The sequence below is a fragment of the Heteronotia binoei genome, chromosome 7 (assembly GCF_032191835.1).
Source record: "Heteronotia binoei isolate CCM8104 ecotype False Entrance Well chromosome 7, APGP_CSIRO_Hbin_v1, whole genome shotgun sequence".
Lineage (NCBI taxonomy): Eukaryota > Metazoa > Chordata > Lepidosauria > Squamata > Gekkonidae > Heteronotia > Heteronotia binoei.
The window spans coordinates 127018313-127042245 of NC_083229.1; the positions used below are offsets into that span (position 1 = coordinate 127018313).

Below are 23933 nucleotides of genomic sequence, written 5' to 3' on the forward strand. Positions count from 1 at the left end.
CAGATGGCAACCAGGCACAAGGCTTTTCACTGGTAGAACCTAAGTTGTGTAAACTCCTTGTGTTTGAGGCTGGCCTAGTGCTTATTGTACTCTCTGCTACAGGGGTGGCCAGTGGTAGTTCTCCAGATGTTTTTTTGCCTACAACTCCCATCAGCCCCAGTCAGTATGGCCAATGGCTGGGGCTGATGCGAGTTGTAGGCAAAAAATATCTGGAGAGCTACCGTTGGCCACCCCGGCTCTATTAGGTACCAGGGTAAATCATCATCATCATCATCACCACCACCACCACCACCACCACCACCTCCTCCTCCTCTTCCTCTTCCTCCTCCTCCCAGTCTTTTAGCTAAAGGCTTTGATCTTTTTAAAATTACTTTTACCACCAGTTTCCAGTCTGACGATTGTTTTCTGTGGATCATTTTTTTTACTGCTAAATGTTTTTAAGCCTTTGTTATGCTCTGGATGAGTTTGTGGTGGTTTGTTAGTCTTAAAGATTTTATGCTTCTTTATTTGACAAGTGGATAACATTTTACTTTGTGAGATTCCTCAGGCAGGTTTCTGGAAAAGTGTTCTGAACAAACAAACAAATATGAAATATTTCCTCCTTTGTTTTATCATTCACAATGACTGTGAGAGACAGGAAGGGCTGAGAGTGTGATAACCCAAGGTGGAGGATATTTCCATCAGTGTCTACTAGGCATGGTGACTAAAGGGAAACTCCGCATTCAGAAGCACTAAATACCAGTCTGGATACCAGTCCCAGGAGGCAATATCAGGGGAAGGCCTCAACCTCTAAGCCCTGTTGTTGGCCCTTCATAGAAACTGGTTGTCCACTTTGGGAGGCAGGACGCTGGACTAGATGGACCACTTGTTCCTTCCAGCAAAGCTCTTCTTATGGTCTTAAGCTTACCCATTGATCTTTCATGATTGAGTAGAAGTTTGAGCTTAGGTCACCCTGATACTAGGCTGATATTCCACCTTCATTTTATCCTCACATGGCAACCCTGTGGGGTAGTTCAGACTGAGAGTATGACTGGCCCAAGGTCACACAATGGGCTTCCATGGCACTAGAGAGGATTTGAACGCAGGTCTGCCAGACATTTGTCCAACACTTCACCACCACACCTAGGGTTGCCAGGTTCCATTTGAGAAATATCTGGGGATTTTGGAGGTAGAGCCAGGAGACATTGGGGGTGGAGCCAGGAGACATTGGGGCTGGAACCAGGAGCAAGGTTGTGACAAGCATAACTGAACTCCAGAGGGAATACTGGCCGTCACTTTAAAGGCACGGCACACCTTTTAAATGTCTACCCTCCGCTGGAAATAATGAAGGATAGGGGCACCTTATTTTGGGGCTCATAGAATTGAACCCCCTGGTTCAATCTTTTTGAAACATGGAGGGTATTTGGAGGGGGGGCACTGGGTGCTAACCTGCAAACTTGGTGCCTCTACCTCAAAACACAGCCCCCTCAGAGCCCCAGATAGTCACAGATCAGTTCTCTGTTATACCTTATGGGAATTGGTCTCCATTGGGAATAATGGAGTTCCCAGCCTACATTTCCCCCCCACACACAATTTCTGATGACCCTGAAGCAGGGGGTGGACCTCCAAACCTGAGGATCCCCTGCCTCCACCTGGGGATTGGCAACTGGCTCTGATACTCACATGTCCTGTAATCCCACCTGAAAACTATTGACTTTTTATCTCACCTTTCCTTAGAATCATAGAGTTGAGAGTGACCTCCAGGGTCATCTAGTCCTACCCCCTGCACAATGCAGGAAACTCACAAATACCACCCCCTCAATTCACAGGATCTTCATTGCTGTCAGATGGCCATCTAGCCTCTGTTGGAAAACCTCCAAGGAAGGAGAGCCCACCACCTCCCGAGGAAGCCTGTTTTACTGTTCTGAAGCGGAGGGATGATGGCTCAGTGATAGAGCATCTGCTTGGTAAGCAGAAGGTCCCAGGTTCAATCCCTGGCATCTCTAACTAAAAAGGGTCCGGGCAAATAGGCATGAAAAACCTCAGCTTGAGACCCTGGAGAGCCGCTGCCAGTCTGAGTAGACAAGACTGACTTTGATGGACTGAGGGGTCTGATTCAGTATAAGGCAGCTTCATATGTTCACATGTATTGAGGAACTGCTTTAACAATCAGGAAGTTCTTCCTAATGTTGAGCCGGAAACTTTTTTGATTCAATTTCAACTCATTGGTTCTGGTCTTACCTTCTGAGGCCACAGAAAACAACCCCACACCATCCTCTAGATGACAGCCCTTCAAGTACTTGATGGTGATCATCTCACCTCTCAGCCACCTCCTCTCCAGGCTAAGCATCCCCAGCTCCTTCACTGGGGACAAATGAAGTCAACATACAAACAAACAAACAAACGAACAAATGGTTTTCTGCTGAGATCGTAGTACATGATAGTATCAGAGCAGAAGCAGCAATTGTGCTTGAGAAAACCTAGCTTATTAATATAACCTTTGCATTTATGTCAGGGGTGGCCAACGGTAGCTCTCCAGATGTTTTTTGCCTACAACTCCCATCAGCCCCAGCCAGCATGGCCAATGAATGGGACTGATGGGAATTGTAGGCAAAAAAACATCTGGAGAGCTACCGCTGGCCACCCCTGATTTATGTCATACTTTTTTTTTTCTTTAAAGAAGAATTCAGAGTGGATAATGATTGATCTCTCAATTGACTGGTATGATTAAAAGCATTATTTAAAAAAAAAAAAAAACGGCTGGTAGAAGTCTTACCATTCCATCTCCGTCCTTAATTAAAGTCACGAAGAAAACCCTCTGAGAAATGTAAAATCTGTTAATTTTATTATTATTATTATTATTGTGTTGGCTATGATTTCTTGGATCGTTTAAAACTTTATTACGGGGACTTCTGATACATTCCCTCGATGCGGCTGGCGTACATTAACCAGGATGCATTTTATGGTATGCAAATGCTGAACAGACTGCTTACGCAGAAAAAAAGTTGTGGCTGCCGTTAACATTTAAGTATAATAAAATCTGCATGCAAATGTAGCCATTAGGAACAGAACCGTATGGCTGCTTATTGGCTGTTTATTTGTACCGGGGAGGAGGGAGCTTAGATTGTTTCCACTGATTATTTTGATGAACGTAAAATTAAGGTTCTGTTCTTCTAGACACACCTTTCCCCAAATCAGTGATAGTAGTATAACGTTGTATGATCTGATGCTGAATCTGTCTCATTGAGACTCAAGGTGCTGGTTACAAAAAAAAAAAAATATTCTTAAAGATTGCAAAACATCAATATTTAAAATGTGTTATATAAAGAAGACTGCAGTTTTATACCCCGCCCTTCTCCATGAATCAGAGTCTCAGAGTGGCTTATCATCTCCTTTATCTCCTTCCCCCACAACAGACACTCTGTGAGGTGGGTGGGGCTGAGAGAGCACTCACAGCAGCTGCCCTTTCAAGGACAACTCCTGCAAGAGCTTTGGCTAACCCAAGACCATTCAGCAGCTGCAAGTGGAGGAGTGGGGAATCAAACCCAGTTCTCCCAGATAAGAGAGCCAGTTTGGTGTAGTGGTTAAGTGTGCCGACTCTTATCTGGGAGAACCGGGTTTGATTCCCCACTCCTCCACTTGCACCTGCTGGAATGGCCTTGGGTCAGCCATAGCCCTGGCAGAGGTTGTCCTTCAAAGGGCAGCTCCAGCCCCACCCACCTCACAGGGTGTCTGTTGTGGGGGAGGAAGGTAAAGGAGATTGTGAGCCGCTCTGAGACTCTTCGGAGTGGAGGGCGGGATATAAATCCAATATCTTCTTCTTCTTAACCACTACACCAAACTAGTTCTCTACTGAATCTCTACTGAGATTCTCTACTGAGAGGCCCTACTGAATCTTCTAAGCCAGGGGTAGGGAACGTTGGCTCTCCAGATGTTTTTTTGCCTACAACTCCCATCAGCACCAGCCAGCATGGCTAATGGCTGGGGCTTATGGGAGTTGTAGTAAAAAAAAAATCTGGAGAGCCAACGTTCCCTACCCCTGTTCTAAGCAGAAGAGGAAGTGGGAAATCAAGTGGAGAAAGCGAGTGGAGGAGTGGGAAATCAAACCCGGTTCTCCCAGATAAGAGTTTGCACACTTAAAAGATAGCTTCTCACTAAAACAGTACCTCCTTTCTCACAAAGCCACTGGATTCTGGAAGAAATGAGATTGTTAGGCCTGCCATCCCAACCACTATGATCTTCTGGGCCCTTTTGCAATTTTGAGATGGACTAGCGGGTGCTGCCATAAAATGGCTGCCGTGGGAGCTGGGACCAATCCCAAAATGGATGCCATGGGACAATTACAAAATGTTGAGAGACTCCAACAGGCATCCTCCTACGGTGAAGAGAACCATTTCTGAACGGGCACTCCCTGCAGATCCCTGTTGGGAGGAAGAAAACCAGATTGGCACTCTCCTTTGAGGAAAAGGAATTTGGAGGGAAAACAAAAGGGCACCAGGAAATGTGTTAGCACCATGATGGGAATCACTGTTGTTAGACTCTGGTGGTGTAAAGTATTGTCAAGTTGTAGATGACTGATGGCTACTCTATAGTGTTTTCAAGGCAAGAGATGAACAGATGTGGTTTGTCATTACCTGGGCTTCCTTGGTGGTCTTCCATCCATATACTTAGCAGGGCTGATACTGCCGAACTTCCGAAATCTGACTAGATTAGGCTTGCTTGGGTTTGGGCTATCCAGGGCAGGCAATTTGTTAGACCTTACCATGTGTCTAATCAGGGGTGGAATTCTAGCAGGAGCTCCTTTGCATATTAGGTGGCACACCCCTGATGCAGCTAATCTTCCAAGAGCTTACAAAAAAGAGCATTGTAAGCTCTTGAAGGATTGGCTACATCAGGCGTGTGTCACCTGATATTCAAAGGAGCTCCTGCTAGAATTCCACCCCTGGGTCTAATACAGGTTTACCAAGCCCCTGTTGGTGGTGGGCGATCTTCTACCACCAGGGGCACTTCCCCACCACCAGTCAACTGGCAAGTGGGGGAAATTGGCAGGGAATGGACGGGAACATTTAACCATAGATTTTTGCCCAAGTTCCAGCACCCCCAGGCAATTATTGACATCACTTCTGGGTGCACGAGAAGGGATGCTGTTGTTTCACCGCTAACAGTGCATTGCTGCTATGGTGACTTCCCCAGAGGATAAGTCCCTTGCCAGGAAAGACTTGTCAACCCTAGTTTAGTAGCAGTAAACAGACAGTGGTTGTGTTGAGGGATAATATGAGAGTTCCAGGCCTCAGATTCAGCAGGAGCTCACAGGAGCACAGTTCCTGAACCTTTCTGATGGTTCCCCCTCTTCCTCCCCACCCACCTACCTTGTCCATTGAATGGTAAGTGCAGCTGCATAACAATCCCTGGATCAGGAGAGTGGGCAGCCAGCCAGCCACAAAGGGCTTTGCCACACCCCCAGAAGCCCTCATTAACCCTGGAGAAGCCCACACCACCCTTTCTCCACTTCTTATGTGATTTTGGATGGTGGGTGGCTTGCTGGCCTTTTGACAGGGTAGTGGCCCAGGAGAGCCCCAGGCAAGCGAGGCCTGCTTGGGCTGCCTAGATCTCTAGCCAGCCCAAGCAGGCCGCCTGTGGCTCTCCTTTCTTGCATCAGGTTGCTTTTGGCTGCTGGTGGGGGCAACATATGCTAATGAGTTATGCTAATGAGCTCCATCTCCTATTTTTCTACAAAACAACCCCTGGAGAGTTCTAATACATTTCCAGAGACTTCCATAAGACAAAAGAATGCAAAATTTGGAAGAAAGAGTGGCAATGGGCGCGTGGGAATGAGAAAGATAGTATGGGGGAAACACGCATGAATCTACAAAACTTCCAGTTGATGGAGGTGGAAAATGCTGCAACAGAAAAGAATGCAGCGTTTCAGGGGAGCAATCTGGTCTTCCATGAGAAAGAGATATGAGGTAGTTCCATTTCACTTTCGTACCCAGAACTGACGTCATTGCGCTGGTGATGCTGCACGCAACTGCTCTAGACGTTTCCAGGAAAACTCTATGGTTTTCCCGGATGCTCTAGCCATGTGGGAGGAAAAAACTCTATGGTACCTTTTATACGATAGAGTTTTCCCTCCCAAATGGCTAGAGCATCTGGGAAAAACATAGAGTTTTCCCGGAAATGCCTAGAGAGGCCGCTGTGTGCCGCTGCCATGTGCCGCCACTGTGGTGATGTCACTTCCGGGTGACAACATCGCACCAGCGATGTCATGGGAGGTTCCCCCCCGCCGGCCATATGGACCAGGGGCTTGGCAGCCCTAGCAGAAAATAGACAGTGGTTGTGCTAAGTGATAATGTCAGTGAAAGTCCTAATACCTTTCCAGAAACTTTCAGAATACAAGAGAATGCAAAATTTGGAAGAAAAAGCGGTGATGTGCACGTGGAAATGAGAAAGACAGTATGGGGAAAACATGCATGAATCTTCAAAACTTCCAGTAGATGGAGGTGGAAAATGCTGCAACAAGAAAGAATGCAGCATTTCAGGGGTATTTCTGAAGGATGGGGGGACGGTGGCTCAGTGGTAGAGCATTTGCTTGGGAAGCAGAAGGTCCCAGGTTCAATCCCTGGCATCTCCAAAAAAGGATCCAGGCAAATAGGTGTGAAAAACCTCATTTTGAGACCCTGGAGAGCCGCTGCCAGTCTGAGAAGACAATACTGTCTTTGATGGACCAAGGGTCTGATTCAGTATAAGGCAGCTTCATATGTTCAAGGATACATGTCTATGGCCCATTACGCACGCACATCTTACTGCAGATTTTCAGAGCAGTAAGTCTTTAATCTTGACTTTCTTTTCCTTTCAAATATATATTGATTGCTTTTAAATAATCTGATACAAAGGTCATACATATTATGCAGTACAATCATGCACCAAACATAACATAATAAGCTAAATAGTTTACTCATTAAGATTGATTATACAGTTTTAACCTTCATATGAAAATGTACATATATCATATATTTGAACTTATTAACTTATTAAAGAAAGCCATATTGTAAGCGCTAACAGCAGAGATGAGATAAAATTCTACCAGAAAGAAAGACCATTAATTATATTAGGAATAGATTCTTGTGAAATGAGATATTCTAAAATAGGAAACCAGATAGCAGAGAAAGTAGAAGATAAGAGAAGACATTCAGGTTGATTGGAGAAAAAAAACACCACTTGACGGACATGCACGGTGAAAGTGAGGGAAAACACCCATGCATAATAGGCCTGATTCAGAGATAACTGGGCCACCTAGAAGTTATTATGATTTACTTTGTTGTTGTTGTTCAGTTGAACACTCAAGTCCGACTCTTTGCGACCCCATGGACAAAGTCACGCCAGGCCCTCCTGTCTTCCACCATCCTCCGAAGTCTGCTCAAATTCGTGTTTGTTACATCAGTAACGCTGTCCAGCCATCTCATCTTTTGCCGTCCCCTTCTTCTTTTGCCTTCTGTCTTTCCCAGCATCAGGATCTTCTCCAGGGAGTGCTCCCTTCTCATTGGGTGGCCAAAGTCTTTGAGCTTCAGCTTCAGCATCTGACCTTCCAGGGAACAGTCTGGGTTGATTTCCCTTAGGACTGACTGGATCTTCTTGCAGTCCAAGGGGCTCTCAAGATTCTTCGCCAGCACCACATGATTTGCTATTACAGGTTAAATACTTCAGCCCGATAACCTGCCATATAAGAGAATGCACCTAGATCTTTCTCCATGCAAGCCACATCCTCTGCTTCTGAGCAGTGGTCCTCTCACCACTCTTGTTGAAACTGCTTGCCACCTAGCTTCAGCTTTTCAGTTAGGGAGGCTACCCATGTCCTTGCTGGCTCTACTCACCGCCACTCAGCTAGGGAGGGGGGACTGCAGGGAGAAATGGGGGGAACCTGGAAGTGAAATCATTGCATTTGCCCCAAACTGTATGGTTAGGCTACAGAGTTCTGGTCAGATGCTGAAGTGCTGCCATTGATGCGCTGACATCTGTTTCTGGCTCCCATCCCCATAGATAAGTCTCCCACCATTTGCTAGCTTTGTCCTCTCTTCAGTAGATGGAGCTGGCAAATTAGTGATAATGCCATCTGTAGCAGGGATAAGTCAAGATGGATCGCCGTTATACTGCGTCTGTAGCAGTAGGAAAGAGCAAGAGTCCAAGAGTACCATCAAGACTAACAAATTTGGCGTCAGGGTATGCCAGCCAGTTTGGTGTAGTGGTTAAGTGTGTGGACTTTTATCTGGGAGAACCGGGTTTGATTCCCCACTCCTCCACTTGCAGCTGTTGGGATGGCCTTGGGTCAGCCATAGCTCTGGTAGGATTTGTCCTTGAAAGGGCAGCTGCTGTGAGAGCCCTCTCCAGCCCCACCCACCTCACAGGGTGTCTGTTGTGAGGGAGGAAGGTAAAGGAGATTGTAGGCCACTCTGAGACTCTGTCCTTAAAAGGGCAGCTGCTGTGAGAGCCCCCTCCAGCCCCACCCACCTCACAGGGTGTCTGTTGTGGGAGAAGATATAGGAGATTGTAAGCCGCTCTGAGGCTCTGATTCAGAGATAAGGGAGGGATATAAATCTGCAGTCTTCTTCTTCTTTAAGGTGCCACTGAAGTCTTGCTTTTTTTCTACTGTAGTAGCAATAGGCAAAGAGCTACGTGGCACAGAGTGTTAAAGCTGCAGTACTGCAGTGTGAGCTCCCTGCTCACGACCTGAGTTTGATCCCGGTGGAAGCTGGGTTCAGGTAGCCGGCTCAAGGTTGACTCAGCCTTCCATCCTTCCGAGGTGGGACAAATGAGTCCCCAGCTTGCTGAGGGGAAAGTGTAGAGGACTGGGGAAGGCAATGGCAAACCACCCCGTAAAAAGTCTGCCATGAAAACGTGAAAGCAATGTCACCTCAGAGTCGAAACACCTAGTGCTTGCACAGGGGTGTCAAGCAATGCTTTATTTTTATATAACTGTCCATGTTTATTTGAATGTAACTGCTATGCTTTAAAGTGTTACTAACCTGAACTAAGCTAAGGCACATCAAAGTAGAACACTAGCTGGCACCTCCTCGCGTCCCTTTCGATTTTACTAACAAATGCAGGAATTTATTCTTTGAAGATAACGCCTCCAGGGACATGTTCCCAGGCCAAGCCTGGGTCCAGGAAGAATAACCGCAGGGAGATAAAGAAAAGGGCTGTGTGAATTTTCACATGTGAATACAGGACTGTTTAGCAATTGTAGCTTTGTTTATAGAACCTTTGATGTGCCATGTTTAAGTATGCATTCCACTGCTACTCTGTGGAGCCAGTTTGGTATAGTGGTGAAGTGTGCAGACTCTTATCTGGAAGAACCGGGTTTGATTCCCCACTCCTCCACTTGCAGCTGCTGGAATGGCCTTGTGTCAGCCATAGCTCTGGCAGAGGTTGTCCTTGAAAGGGCAGCTGCTGTGAGAGCCCTCTCAGCCCCACCCACCTCACAGGGTGTCTGTTGTGGGGGAGGAAGGTAAAGAAGATTGTGAGCCGCTCTGAGACTCTTCGGAGTGGAGGGCGGGATATAAATCCAATATCTTCATCTTCTTCTTCTGTATCAGTTCCAATACTTGGCTCAATAGAAGCAAATGGATTATCAATAAACCATACTTTGTTTCAACTCAAGGACTGGTTACTTTGAGATCCGCTTGCTTGACAAGGTGACTACCTTTACCTTTCCTAGCAATAGGCAGCTTTTTTGGTAGGAGTCCAAATAAATCCTGCAATATTTCTACATGAAGATGTCAGTGTACCAGCAACAAAAGTGGGGGCGGGGGGAGGGATGAGACAGCATTTGAACCGAGACACTGGGAGTTAACTGAGGCCCACTGATTCTGCCTGTCTCAACATTTCACTTTGGTCTTTGTTGCAGCCCTGTGTACTGAGCAAGATGCTCTAGTGTTGTTTGACACATGTTGGCAATTGCGTAACTCTGGGGTTGCCAAGTCCTTCCAGGTCACTGGTGGTGGTGGTGTCCCTTGCCATGATTTTTTTATCTGCTTCTCTGACCTATAATTCCCTTGGCTTGTTCTGTGTTGTTATCTCTTTTTGTAACTAACTTAAGCCTACTTCCGCCTAGTCTCAGAGACAGTCAAGGTCAATAGTCTGTCTACTGGTGATTATGTATGCAGCGGCGATGGGGCCTGGGGAACTGAACTTTGGTGGGAGGGACAGCTTGCTTAGTGCCGCATTATTATTATTATTTGTTTATTTATATTCCACCCACTCCCACAGGGCCCAGAGCGGAGCACAACATGAATAATAAAATCACAATAAAATCAACATAACAATAAAACAGCATAACGATTATTCTTGAATGCTTTATTCAAATATGTAATGGACTGCAAGAGGAGTATAAGCACAGGGCAAATGCTCGCTGTGATGGACTCAGGCAAGTTAGCCTGGAAGCTGGGAACAGTCATGCAATGATTGGCTGGGCTGCAGCTATGGTAATGAAAATGTAGTGAATCGAGAGATGCTTGGAGGGATGTGAAATGCCTCAGGGTTTTAAATTCTGTTCACTTGGGGTTGAAGCTTGAGTACTAACAGTTGGGAGCGAAGACTGAGTACTTAAGCAGAACAGTTGTTGTGAAGCAACTGGAAGGATCTGAGAACAGCCAGTGGGGCTGAGTTCCTTGAGGAGACAGAAATGAAATAAGCTTCTGTCTGTGAAAGAGTTTGTAGTCAGAAGGAGGCCAAAACCTTCTGTGAGGAGGAGCTCTCTCAGAGGATCTGTCAGCAAAACAGGGCACACGCCTAGTAAACTGAGAACACTCAGAAAGGAGGACTGGATTCTGGTGACCAGAAGGGAATCCCAAGATTCAGACTAGGAATCTAGCTGGGTCTGAGAGACACAGAAGTGAGGGGCTGGAAACAGCACTCAGGTGTGAATCCTGAATGCTGGTGTGTGAGTCTGAGGGAATATTGATCTGGCACAAGACAGAAGTCCTTAGTGTGTTTGGTAAAGAGTGTGTGCATCTTTATTATTTTTATGATTTATGAAGTCCAAGCTTAGGGCTATTCCGTCTCTACTAGTGTCCCTAGTGCCAAGGAGGCACTACCTGCCTGTCCAAGGTTTTCTTATATATTCAAAAGCTTGCCTGTTTATCGTTTTGATATCATCTCAGTCTGATAAATTTCCGTGGTTTAGAGATTGATTATTTTAATAACCACCTGCTGCCAACTGATTTGTTATTGATCAACTAATTAATATTATTTTACTCCTCTCCCTGACCTTTTGTGAAACAATAAATATTCTTGTGGTTTTGAAAACTGTCTAGTGCCTAGTTTACTTTAGTTCTGACAGGATTTCTGTATGTGTGTCTGAGGGACTGAGGGAAGGTGACTGGGGGTAAAAAAAATTATAGTGGTTACCATCCCAAGCTGACCCTGACTAGTTCCTCACAACCACCATTATCAGTTTTCGCATGAGCCATCTTGCCCTGTGGAACTCAGTATTTCAATAAAGACATTTTTAACCGATGCCTAGTGTTGATAGGTGAACTGCCGGGGACTCGATAGGGGGATGTGGTGGATAGGGTTGCCAGACCCAGGTTAGGGAACTCCTGAAGATTGGGGAGGAGAGCCTGGGGGGAGAATAGGGACCTCGATGGGGTACAGTGCCATAGAATCCACCCTTCAAAGCATCTATTTTCTTTAAGGGAACTAATCTCTGTAGCCTGAACATGAGCATTGATCCTGAGGGATTCCCCAGCTCCCACTTGGAGGCTGGCATCCCTGCCGACCTCTGATCTTTAATTTGATTCCAGACCACCAGGTAGGTGTCAACTATTAATAAATGCCGGCTCCATCTTAATTTTCTTTTTCAAAAAAGCAGTCAGGGGTGTCAAACTCACTTATGAGGGCCAAATATGACATAAATGAGTCCTTGTCAGGCCGGGTCGGGCCACATCGGGCAAGGCCATGTGCATACTTATTTAAGATTAGGTAGCAGAGATATAAACTTTTTAAAGGACACAGACAAACATAAATAAGGGTGTTTTTTTAAAAAAAAATCCTTAAAATAAAACATGCTTAAAACATTAGCACTTATTGGTCTTAAAGGTGTTTTCTTTGTATTTCTTCCATGGGATCCAGGAACTGGGCAAAGGAAGCTCTGGCTCTTTCCCTCCCTCCCTCTCCAAGCGACCAGGAGGGGGAGGAGCCTCAACCATTGGAGAAAATTGAGTTTTTTTCTCGGTAGCTCCTATGCAATTGAGCAAGCCTTGTAAAGCAAGATGAGATGCAGAAGCAAGCAAGAGAGCGGGAGAAGGAAGAAGACAACAGCCAGTTGCTCAGGGGTCTGATAGCAGCCCTCCAGGGGCCTGATTCGGCCCCTGGGCTGTGTGTTTGACACCCCTGGTCTAGTAACTTTAAGTTTGTGGCTACAGAACTCCAGTGTTCCCTCCCTACTTTATGTATATTCGTCATTTACTCTTTTGAAACAAATGCTAAGAGTTAAGAAGGAAAAAAAGGAGAGAGAGAGTGCAACACTAGTACCATCTCTGCTTCTTCCCTTAATTATCATGTTTCCTGCCAGGTCCTTTATCTGCGTAGAGAATTTACAACGAACATAGCAGGTTGTGAATGTGTAATGGGTTCTTTTCCAAGAAAGGAAAAGGTCAGCATTAACATATATATATATATATATTTTAAGCTTTGTGACACAAATGTTCCACCGCATGGAACAGGTGTTGGTGGTGGGGGGAAGCAACCCCAAAACCTGCCGTGGGAGTCAAACCTGTAGGAGTATTCTCCGTGTGAAGGGTGTTGAGGAAGGAGAACCTTCATGCAACACACGCACTAGATTGTGTGGCATCAACCAAAATGGAAAGGGACCTGACTTTGTAAACATGTCGCTCGTTTGACGTGCCCCGTGCGATTTACTGTCAAGTAGAGAATAGGCTCTCTTTTATTAAAAGCTACACACTTCTTTCTTTCTTCCCTCACCTACTTTTTTTTTTTAATCCTCCAGCTTCACTCTGACCAGGACAAAGGAGATGGTTCCCTCAAGTACATTCTGTCAGGAGATGGGGCCGGCACTCTGTTCATTATTGACGAGAAAACAGGCGACATTCATGCCACGAGAAGGATTGACAGGGAAGAGAAAGCATACTACACCCTACGTGCCCAAGCTATTAACAGAAGAACACTCCGGCCAGTGGAGCCTGAATCTGAGTTTGTCATCAAAATCCATGACATCAACGACAACGAGCCCATGTTCCCCGAAGAAGTGTATACCGCAAGTGTTCCCGAAATGTCAATGGTTGGTAAGTATCAAATTTAAATGCAAAATAAATGCTTTTCAGCAGGGCTTTTCTTGCAGCAAGAACTCCTTTGCATATTAGGCCACACACCCCTGATGTAGCCGATCCTCCAAGAGCTTACAGGGCTCTTCTTACAGGACCTACTGTAAGCTCCAGGAAGATTGGCTACATCAGGGGTGTGTGGCCTAACATGCAGAGGAGTCCCTGCTACAAAAAAAGTCCTGCTTTTCAGTGCAAAGATCTCTCACTGTCGTATAGTCAGGGCAGAGATGTTAAACTGTGGAAAGACAGGGCAATTTTTGTGCTAACTTCTGCCGAGAGCAGGACGTTCAGATTAGGGTGCGTGTGGCCTAATATGCAAAGGAGTTCCTGCTACAAAAAAGCCCTGACTTATTCCCTACCAGGCCCAAAACTAATCAGGGGTCCACAGGGCCTGGCCCCCTGACAGGGTTTTTGAGGGGTCCTCACCATCCCAGGGCTGCCCATCTCCTTCCCCCTTCCGCGTGATTTAAATCGTGCAGGAGGGGAGCCCAGGGGCAGCCACTGCCCCTCCCATGCCATTTAAAGGGCTCACAAATCAGCAGATCATGCGGGAGGAACGGCAGGGGGTCCCCTCCCCCTGCGGCCCCCCAGCCCCCTTCCCCCATGCCCCTTAGCTATGGGGCTGCCCCCTACTTGCACAAGTTTGAACTTAATTACTTCCTGAGTGTAAGAGCCATTGGCTGGGAAACAAACACCCACCAAAAAAACAAACAAACAGAAAATGCTCTTGGCGGTCTTGATTAGAAGGCCAAGTTGTGCAGTGTAAACCATCTCGGCTCTTCAGAAGATGAATGCTGCTGAATACAACCTGTCCCAGCCTAGGAAAGCATCCAGATTTAAAATCCTGCAGCATAGCAGGTGGAAGCAGACACAGCATGCAGATTCTCTTATTGGACCTGGAACCGAGTGTACGGATCAGTTGCAGACAGATCACCTCAGCACAACCCCAACAGTCTTGTCATTGTGTGAATTTTACCCACATGTCTTATACACACCGCACAATGTCAGTGGCGATTGCACTTCAACAAGATAATTTGTGGGGGGGGGGGTGACAAATGATTTGGCATTGCTGTAACATGTGCCATCACTTCCATGAATCTGAAAGTGATGTTACTGAAAGTGATGCCATTGATTTTATATATATGTGTCGGTCAAATGAGTACCCAGCTTGCTGGGGGGAAAGTGTAGGTGACTGGGGAAGGCAATGGCAAACCACCCCGTAAAAAAAGTCTGCCGTGAAAATGTGAAAGCAACGTCACCCGAGAGTCAGAAACTGGTGCTTGCACAGGGGACTACCTTTGCCTTTTTTATTTTTTTGAACGTTGTACATCACCCTGAGACTGGCGCTAGCCGGGATAGGGTGATTCATCAAATGTAAATAACAACAACAACGATGATGATGATGATGATGATGATGATGATGATGATGATGATGATGATGATGATGATGATGATGTTGGGGAGGGACGGTGGCTTAGTGGTAGAGCATCTGCTTGGGAAGCAGAAGGTCCCAGGTTCAATCCCTGGCATCTCCAAAAAAGGGTCCAGGCAAATAGGTGTGAAAAACCTCAGCTTGAGACCCTGGAGAGCTGCTGCCAGTCTGAGAAGACAATACTGACTTTGATGGACCCAGGGTCTGATTCAGTAGAAGGCATCTTCATATGTTCTTCATATGTTCACTATACTCGTAACCACAGAGTTTTGGGGAATCCTGGAACATCATGTCACATGATGACATCACTTCCATTTTTGTGCTAGAAGTGATGTTATATGTTTGTGCTGGAAGTCATGTTGTATGTTGGTGTGATGTCCAATGCCCTCCCATTATCCCCTTGCTGCCTGTTCAATGGGGGCTCCAGGGTCGAAGGGGGGCTCCAGGGAGACCTGACATGCTTAACAGTGGTGTCGTTTGCTAGCAGTCTTGCAGTACACAAGATAACCAGTCCACAGTTTTGGCCAGTGGTGGGCCCATGGCTGGTCTCTGGGCAGTGCCGGATTAAATCCTGTGGAAACCCCTAGGCAGTCAAGATCTAGGGGGCCCTCTCGCAAGTTATCTCAGAGTCGGAGCGGCCACCCCACAGCAGCCTGCAGGCACCATCTCAAAAGCCCCTTTAAGAAAGCCAATGGGAAGAAGTAGAGTGAGGCAAACTTGGAGACAATGCCATCAGTCACACCAGGCAAGTTGGGCAAAGAGTGACTCAGTTGCTGGCTGTGCGTGCAAGCTGGGAGGGCTGCAAGCTGGAGGGAAATGGGAGGGGAGGAGTGAAGCTGGCTCAGGGCCCCTAAAGGCATGGGGGCCCATAGGGCAGTGCCTACTTGGCCAAATTGTTAACCCGGCCCTGTCTCGGGGTCGTGGCAGCTAGACTGTGATGGCCTCTGATAATGGCTCTCTATCTGCATTGGGATCCCTCCTGATACAATCGTAACATGGTTCCATCTTCTCTCATGGGCTTAGGGTTGCCAATCCCCAGGTGGGGGCAGGGGATCCCCCAGTTTGGAGATCCTCCCCTCGCTTCAGGGTCATCAGAAAGCGGGGGGGGGGGAGAGGGAAATGTCTGCTGGGAACTCTGTTATTCCCTATGGAGATTTATTCCCATAGAAAATAATGGAGAATTGATCTGCAGGTATCTGGGGCTCTGGAGGGCCTGTTTTTTGGGATAGGGGCACCAAATTTTCAGTATAGCATCTAGTGCTACTCTCCAAAATACCCCCCAGGTTTCAAAAAAGATTGGCCGAGGGGGTCCAATGCTATGAGCCCCAAAAGAAGGTGCCCCTATCCTTCATTATTTCCTATGGAAGGAAGGCATTGAAAAGGTGTGCCGTCCCTTTAAATGTGATGGCCAGAACTCCCTTTGGAGTTCAATGATGCTTTTCACAGCCTTGATCTTGGCTCCACCCCAATGTCTCCTGGCTCCACCCCCAAAGTCTCCTGGCTCCACCCCCAAAGTCCCCAGATATTTCTTGAATTGGACTTGGCAACCCTATTCCTGATACAATCGTAACATGGTTCCATCTCTCAAGGGCTAGCCTCAAGGCCCTTAAACTTCTTACGAGCTGAACTCTCAGATCTGGTTATTAAGCTATGCTTCTTTTTCCTCCTTACTTCAGTTTGAAATGTAACTTAACTCGATGGCTGAGACACAACACCGGATTTATCATCCAAGATGCCATGGTTTCTAGAGAAGCCTGAAAGAGGAACTAGGCATTTCATCAGATCTTCCTTTATGAGAATATGAAGGATGAATGCTAGCATTAGGCTGCTTGCTGTTGACATTGCATTTGTTCCAATACTGCAATCATAATTGGAAACAACAGGCCATGTTTTCAACATTTTCCCTTGTCTGCTCCACTTCCAGCTAAATACAGACAATTTAAGGGGTGGGGTTGGGCGAGAACACCATTGAACATGGACAGAAACAACCATATATCAACAGTCAGAGAACATATCGAGAAATAAGCTACTGCTGTGTTACCTAGACAAGTGGAATATGGAATAAATGCATTCCAGGGCTCTCTGATTGTTGAAAGATAGGCTGTAGTTGTCCCTCATTATAGAGGGTAGCCCTCTCATCAGAGAAGGAGGAGAACTGCAGATTTATACCCCGCCCTTCTCTCTGAATCAGAGTTTCAGAGCAGCTTTCAATCTCCTTCATTTTCTTCTCCCTTAACAGACACCCAGTAGCAGTGTTCCCTCTTAGCTGAGTTAGCGTGAGCTAGCTCACAGATTTTTAGCCTCCAGGTCACACAGTTTTATCTTCGCTTAGGAAGGATGACCCCAGAGAACACTAATTTAGGCAGTAGCTCATAACTTTAATGCCAGCAGCTCATGAAGTAGAATTTTTGCTCACAAGACTCTGCAGCTTAGAGGGGACATTGCCTGTGAGGTGGGTGGGGCTGAGAGAACTCTCACAGCAGCTGCCCTTTCAAGGCCAACTCCTGAGATAGCTATGGCTGAGCCAAGGCCATGCCAGCAGCTGCAAGTGGAGGAGTTGGGGAATCAAACCCGGTTCTCCCAGGTAAGAGTCCGCGCACTTAACCACTACACCAAACTGGCTAAGGATCAGATGAAAACTATTTACAGGATAGAACAATGAATAGTGGGAGTCCTTTGCCTCTTTTGACACCACTGAATCAGGCTTAGATTTAGAGAGAGGAGGGTAATCGCCCAGAAATGACTAGAAACATTTTGTGAACCTCTCATGAAAGCGTTATTTACTAATAATGGTTCTGCTGCATCTGGTGAATCGCTTCATAGAAATAGCTCACCAAGAGCTTTTTGTGCAGCCATCATGTTGTTGTTTGATTGATGTGCCACAAACATGGATTGCTAATGCCAGAGGAGGGTGCTGGGCAAACCAGCAGGTTGCGAAAGACATGCGTAGCAGGAGCTCCTCTGCATATTAGACCACACCCCCTGATATAGCCAATCCTCCTGGAACTTACAGTAGGCCCTGTACTAAGAGCCCTCTAAGCTCTTGGAGGATTGGCTACATCAGGGGGCACGGCCTAAAATGCAGAGGGGGCTCCTGCTAGAAAAAGAGCCCTGGGTGTCTGTAGTAGACTAGAATCTGGTTCAAAATCCCCACACTGCCATGGAAGCTCACTGGGTAACCTCGGACCCATTGTGAGGGCAAAAATGGAGGAGAGGAGAAGGTCGTAAGCTTCTTTGAGTTTCACTGGGAAGGAAAAAACTTGTTCTGGAGACCAAGTCCTATGAGGAAAGGTTGAAGGAGCAGGGGTGTTTAGCCTGGAGAGGAGGCGACTGAGAGGTGATACGATCACCATCTTCAAGTACTTGAAGGGCTGTTATCTAAAGGATGATGTGGAATTGTTTTCTGTGGCCCCAGAAGATTGGACCACAGAAAACCCAGAATGGGTTGAAATTAAATCAAAAGAGTTTTTGGCTCAACATTAGGAAGAACTTCCTGACTGTTAGAGCGCTTCCTCGGGAGGTGGTGGGCTAGATGGCTAGATGGCCATCTGGGAGCAATGAAGATCCTGTGAATTTAGGGGGAGGTGTTGGTGAGTTTCCTGCCTTGTGCGGGGGGTTGGACTAGATGACCCTGGAGGTCCCTCCCAACTCTATGATTCTATGAAAATGGAGTAAAATAATCAAAATAAACAAATGCTGGTGTTTTGTTTTGAAGAAAAAAAATCAAACAAGAGTCCTACTCAGCATGATAGCGTCAATTTGGAACGCCAACCCATCCCAATGACATTATTAATGTCTCGTGGCACCAGCTGTTTAGCTTGCTCTCGATGCATTTCCACACTCAACAAGTAGTACTTACGTCCTAAATATTAATCCACCATCTATGACACAATCAGCGATTATCCTGGCGGTCTCGGGACTGGATTAAAAGATCTGAAGGCTCTATTCTAAGCCCCCGTTTGAGGATCTCCCTCGTCAAGGATATAAGTGCCTCAGATAGCAGCACCACATGATTTTTGTGTCATTTCTCTCCTGGAGTTGCAGCCTGAAGCCACTGTTCTTTCTCTGTTCTCTGAATGAGAACATCTTTTTTTTTTTCCCCCTTTGGTGGCAGTGGGGTGCCACTGGACTCCAAATTTGCTCAATTTTCTTCCCTTCATCTATTCCTGTAGGCTCTCTGTGACCAGGAGAAGGCCTTCTAGCCCATACACCTACCTCTCTTTATGAATTGACTCCTCCACTGTTCTTTTACAAACGTCCCCTTCCATTCCTCCCTTCTAACCTACTTCGAGGCCTTGCCTCTAATGTCTTTGTCCACTTCTTCCTGCCTTGCATCTTCTGGGGTCAATGGTGCATCCTAGGAATGACGCGGGCCCTGATCTTCTCTGATTGCTGTCATCCTTCCTCCCTAGTTGGTCTCCCGGCCTTCTAATCTCTTCTGCCCTCCTGTCTGAGGGATATCAATGAAACCTTCGCCAAGGAGCGGCCTCCCTCTGGGTTCACAGGCGGTCCGCAACGGTTCCTGTGCCACCCATTGAAAGCCAGTGTTCCTTTTGTCGTTCTCTTCAGAAGCCCAACATAATCTATTTATAGTGGCTACCGCTTCCCTGGCTCCCCGGGCTTTTTCGTTCACTCCCATCATTACTGCACAATGTCCTCTTTTTCCGACTGTCAGATCCACAAGTATTCCTTTCAATGCAGCCCGCCTCCTCCCTCCAGACTTCCTTCATTTTTCCAAGTGGGTCTTTCAATAGCATCTTCTTCCCATTCTAAATGTCCAAAATAACTTCTCTTTTTCTTGCCCAGAATGATACCAAAGACCACCTCAGGATGTGACGGGTATTTGTGGCTGATAAGAGAAGCTTTGCAAGATATGTTTACTACGGATTCCGGTCCCAGACAATAATTTCCATTCGCTATTGGGGGGAGGGGGGGGGGGTGAGATGGCCAAAAGCGTTTTTGATGTCTGAAGCAAAACGGGGGGGGGGGGAGAAATCAAATGGTTAAATACTAAACTAAAAATAATTGACCAATTTCTGTCTTTTTAACAATCCCTGAAATCTGCTGCCTTAACCAGATTAAAGGTAAGAACTGTTATCTGTCACATTCAACATAGTAGTTGCAAAAGTAGCAATTAAAACAGGAAGAGCGGCTATAAAGAGAAATTCCGACTATCCCCACTGCCCTGCTCATTATCCTGTCTTCTAAATTGCTGGCTGAAAAGACCATCCTATACCCTTTGCTCTTCTCTCTCCCCCCCCCCCCTCACACACACACGGTGTTCTTTTCCAACATGTACTTTAAACATTTTATTCTGCCTTGGGTGTAGTGGTTAAGTGCGCCGACTCTTATCTGGGAGAACCATGTTTGATCCCCCACTCCTCCACTTGCAGCTGCTGGAATGGCCTTGGGTCAGCCATAGCTCTGGTAGAGGTTGTCCTTGAAAGGGCAGCTGCTGTGAGAGCCCTCTCAGCCCCACCCACCTCACAGGGTGTCTGTTGTGGGGGAGGGAGATAAAGGAGATGGAATGGCCTTGGGTCAGCCATAGCTCTGGTAGAGGTTGTCCTTGAAAGCGCAGCTGCTGTGAGAGCCCTCTCAGCCCCACCTACCTCACAGGGTGTCTGTTGTGGGGGGAGAAGACATGGGTATTAGTGGCTGATAATCAGCTGCTCTGAGTCCCTGATTCAGAGAGAAAGGTGGGGTCTAAATCTGCAATTCTTCTTTCTTTCTAAATTTTAGCCACTTGATTTTTTTTTTAATTATTATTATTTTGACTTTTAAAAGGTGGATTTTCTTAATTTGGGTTTAGTGGCCCAAGTGGTTCGTAAGGGTGGACTCTATGACATTGCACCATGCTGAGACCTCCCCTGCCAAACCTCTCCCTTTCCTGGATCCACCCCCCACCCCCCAAAGTCTTCAGGTATTTTGAAACACAGACCTGGCAGCCTTATCCACCTCCCTTGTTTGGGTGTGGCTGGGAGGTGAGGAGGCCAAACTGATCCTTCTACTCCGGGGCTGTTTTTTTTTTTTTCTGGGAGAATGAGAAGACATTGGATTTATATCCCGCCGTCCACTCCGAGGAGGCTCAGAGCAGCTCACAATCTCCTTTATCTTCCTCCCCCACAACAGTCACCCTATGAGGTGGGTGGGGCTGGAGAGGGCTCTCACAGCAGCTGCCCTTTTAAGGACAACCTCTGCCAGAGCTATGGCTGACCCAAGGCCATGCTAGCAGGTGCAAGTGGAGGAGTGGGGAATCACACCCGGTTCTCCCAGATAAGAGTCCTCCCCCACAAAAGACAGCCTGTGAGGTGGGTGGAGCTGGGGAGGGCTCTCACAGCAGCTGCCCTTTCAAGGACAACCTCTGCCAGGGCTATGGCTGACCCAAGGCCATGCTAGCAGGTGCAAGTGGAGGAGTGGGGAATCAAACCCGGTTCTCCCAGATAAGAGTCCGCACACTCAACCAGTACACCAAACTGGCTCTCCATGAGAATGAGGTGGGATGGAGTTCCAGAACCTCTTTGGGGAAACAAAATTCTCAAAAAAAAAAAAAAAAGTGTTTAAAAGTTGGTGAGGGGCACCTTCATGTTTCTCCTTCATTTCCCTCTTGAGAGTTTTGGCATCTCTCCCCCACCCCCAAAAAAGCCCTGTTGTACTCTATTTCATTTTACTCTCGCTCTCACCGAGGGTGGGGCTTTGGTTCAGCTCCTTCAGAGGCCTTGCTTTTAGTGGTTTTTTCCTTCTCCTTTCTTCTGCTTCGGAGATTCATTGTTGAGGTCTCCCTACCCCCAGGGCCAGCCCTACCATGAGGCAAATTAGGCCGTTGCCTAGGGCGCCGGCTTTCTGGGGTCGCCAAATTGGACAGCCCACATAACTCGATGATGTCATCAGTGCGAGAGGGGCGGCGCCAGAGGTTGACCTTTCCTAGGGTGGACAGACTTAGGGCTGGCCATGCCCTCCCCATTTGGGCATGATTAGAGCATAGAATAGCTCAGACAGCTTTGGGTGTGTGTGTGGGGGGGGGGGGCAGCTCTAACTACCAGTTCACTATTATATATGCTTTTCATTCCTCCCTTTATTATTTCTATTCTTTCTCCTAATTGCCGACGAAAGGAAGATAGGAGCTAAACTGCGGCAGCTTGAGAAAAGCTCAGGAAGTTCGATAGTAAGAGGACATGACAGCAAGAAAAAGCCTTGGAGCGGTTTCGGTTGCACGATTAAGCAGGGACTCTTCTTAGTGCAATTTGTAGCGGTAGGGCATTTGTTATGTCGTGGTCACTGCCGCCCTTCCCTACGTCCCTTTGCTTGGATCTATTCCTGCCCTATTTTGTATTTAACTCAATTTTAATTTGTTTTAGGGTTGGGATAGGTGTGGACATTTATTTTTCATAGAATCATAGAGTTGGAAGGGACCTCTAGGGTCATCCAGTCCAACCCCCTGCACAATGCAGGAAACCCACAGATACCTCCCCCTAAATTCACAGGATCTTCATTGCTGTCAGATGGCCATCTAGCCTCTGTTTCAAAACCTCCATGGAAGGAGAGCCCACAACCTCCCGAGGAAGCCTGTTCCACTGAGGAACCACTCGAAACCCACAAATACCTCCCCCTAAATTCACAGGATCTTCATTGCTGTCAGATGGCCATTTAGCCTCTGTTTCAAAACCTCCAAGGAAGGAGAGCCCACCACCTCCCGAGGAAGCCTGTTCCACTGAGGAACTGCTCTAACAGTCAGGAAGTTCTTCCTGATGTTGAGCCGGAAACTCTTTTGATTTAATTTCAACCCGTTGGTTCTGGTCCTACCTTCTGGGGTCACAGAAAACAATTCCACCCTATCCTCTAGATGACAACCCTTCAAGTCTTTGAAGATGGTGATCCTATCACCTCTCAGCCTCCTCTTCTCCAGGCTAAACATTTCTCCCCATGGGGGAGGAGCAATCTTAAAAGCACTGCTTTTAACAACAATCTCTAATAATTATGTACTCCATTAGATATCCCATAAAGTCATATAGGTGTCCTGGAACTATCACACATAGCAGATCTCAACATAATCAAGACAAGGGCTTACCAGTGGCTCAAAGTGCTAATTAGGCAGAGCTGCATGAATCCGTGCCTTGAACTGAGCTCGGAAACAAATAAGCAGTCAGTGTAATGTTTTTAGAACAGGTACAATATATGTATTAGGGTTCGTTCCAGATAATAAATGTGGCTGTAATTTACGCTAGAGGAGCCCCCTGGTGCAGTTTGGTAAGCTGTACTAGTGCAGTCCAAGCTCTGCTTGCAACCTGAGTTCAATCCCGGCAGAAGCCCTACCCTACCCCTGACACCTTCTACCCAGGAAAACTGTGGGCCATTTGCATGGTGCCAGTTACCAGGGTGGGCCCAGTTGCATAGGACATCAAGGGGGCACTCACATTCCCCATCTCACCTTCCCCATGTGGTTTCCTCTTTCCTTCTACTTGGCTACCCATATATCCCCAACTGTCTTTGCGTTGTTCTGCTCTTCCTACCTACCCACCAACCTTTTATCTGCCTCTGTATCTTCAGCTGTAATTATTTATTTAGTTCATTTATACCCTAACTTCCTCCACTATGGGTACCTCATTTCATTCAATAGACACCTCATTTTAGGGGTGTCAAACATGCAGCCCGAGGGCTGGATCAGGCACCCAGGGGGCTCCTATCTGGCCTGCGAGCAACTCACTGTCATCTGCTTTCTTTTCTCTCTCTTGCTTCCTTCTGCATCACAGCTTGCTTTGCCAGGCTTGCTCGATCACACAGGAGCTACAGAGCAAAGCCTCCACTTTCTCCATTGGCTGACCAGCATACGGAGCAACTTACATACAAAAGCTCACAGTGCCCAGCCATTTCATGTCTTCCCCTCAGTCTTAGGCTCAAAGCATTGACCATGAGATTTCTATAATGAATGTCAATAAATCAAAAGTAGGTTCACAACTTACAGACACACCTGAACAGCACCTGAACAGGCTACTCAAGATTGCTACAGCACAGACATTGTCTCCAGATTTTGATGCAATGATTCAGAGTAAGAGGTGTTGGTTTTCAGGGACTGTTTAATGAACAAACTACTGCAAGAATGCTAACCTTTTAAGCATATTTTAAGTGTTCTTTTTTTAAATCTTTAAATGTGTTTGTGTCCTTTATAAAGTTTATATCTCTGCTACCCG

General features: G+C 46.7%; 1 protein-coding gene across 2 annotated transcripts in view; it reads left to right on the plus strand.

The window, feature by feature from the left end:
- The window catches only part of CDH10 (cadherin 10), a 168126-nt gene that overhangs the window by 67845 nt on the left and 76348 nt on the right, over positions 1–23933 (plus strand). For both annotated transcript variants that reach the window (XM_060244296.1, XM_060244297.1), the window contains exon 2: positions 12983–13277. In XM_060244296.1, coding sequence (XP_060100279.1) covers positions 12983–13277 — 295 coding nt within the window. The remainder of the gene's footprint in view (positions 1–12982; positions 13278–23933) is intronic.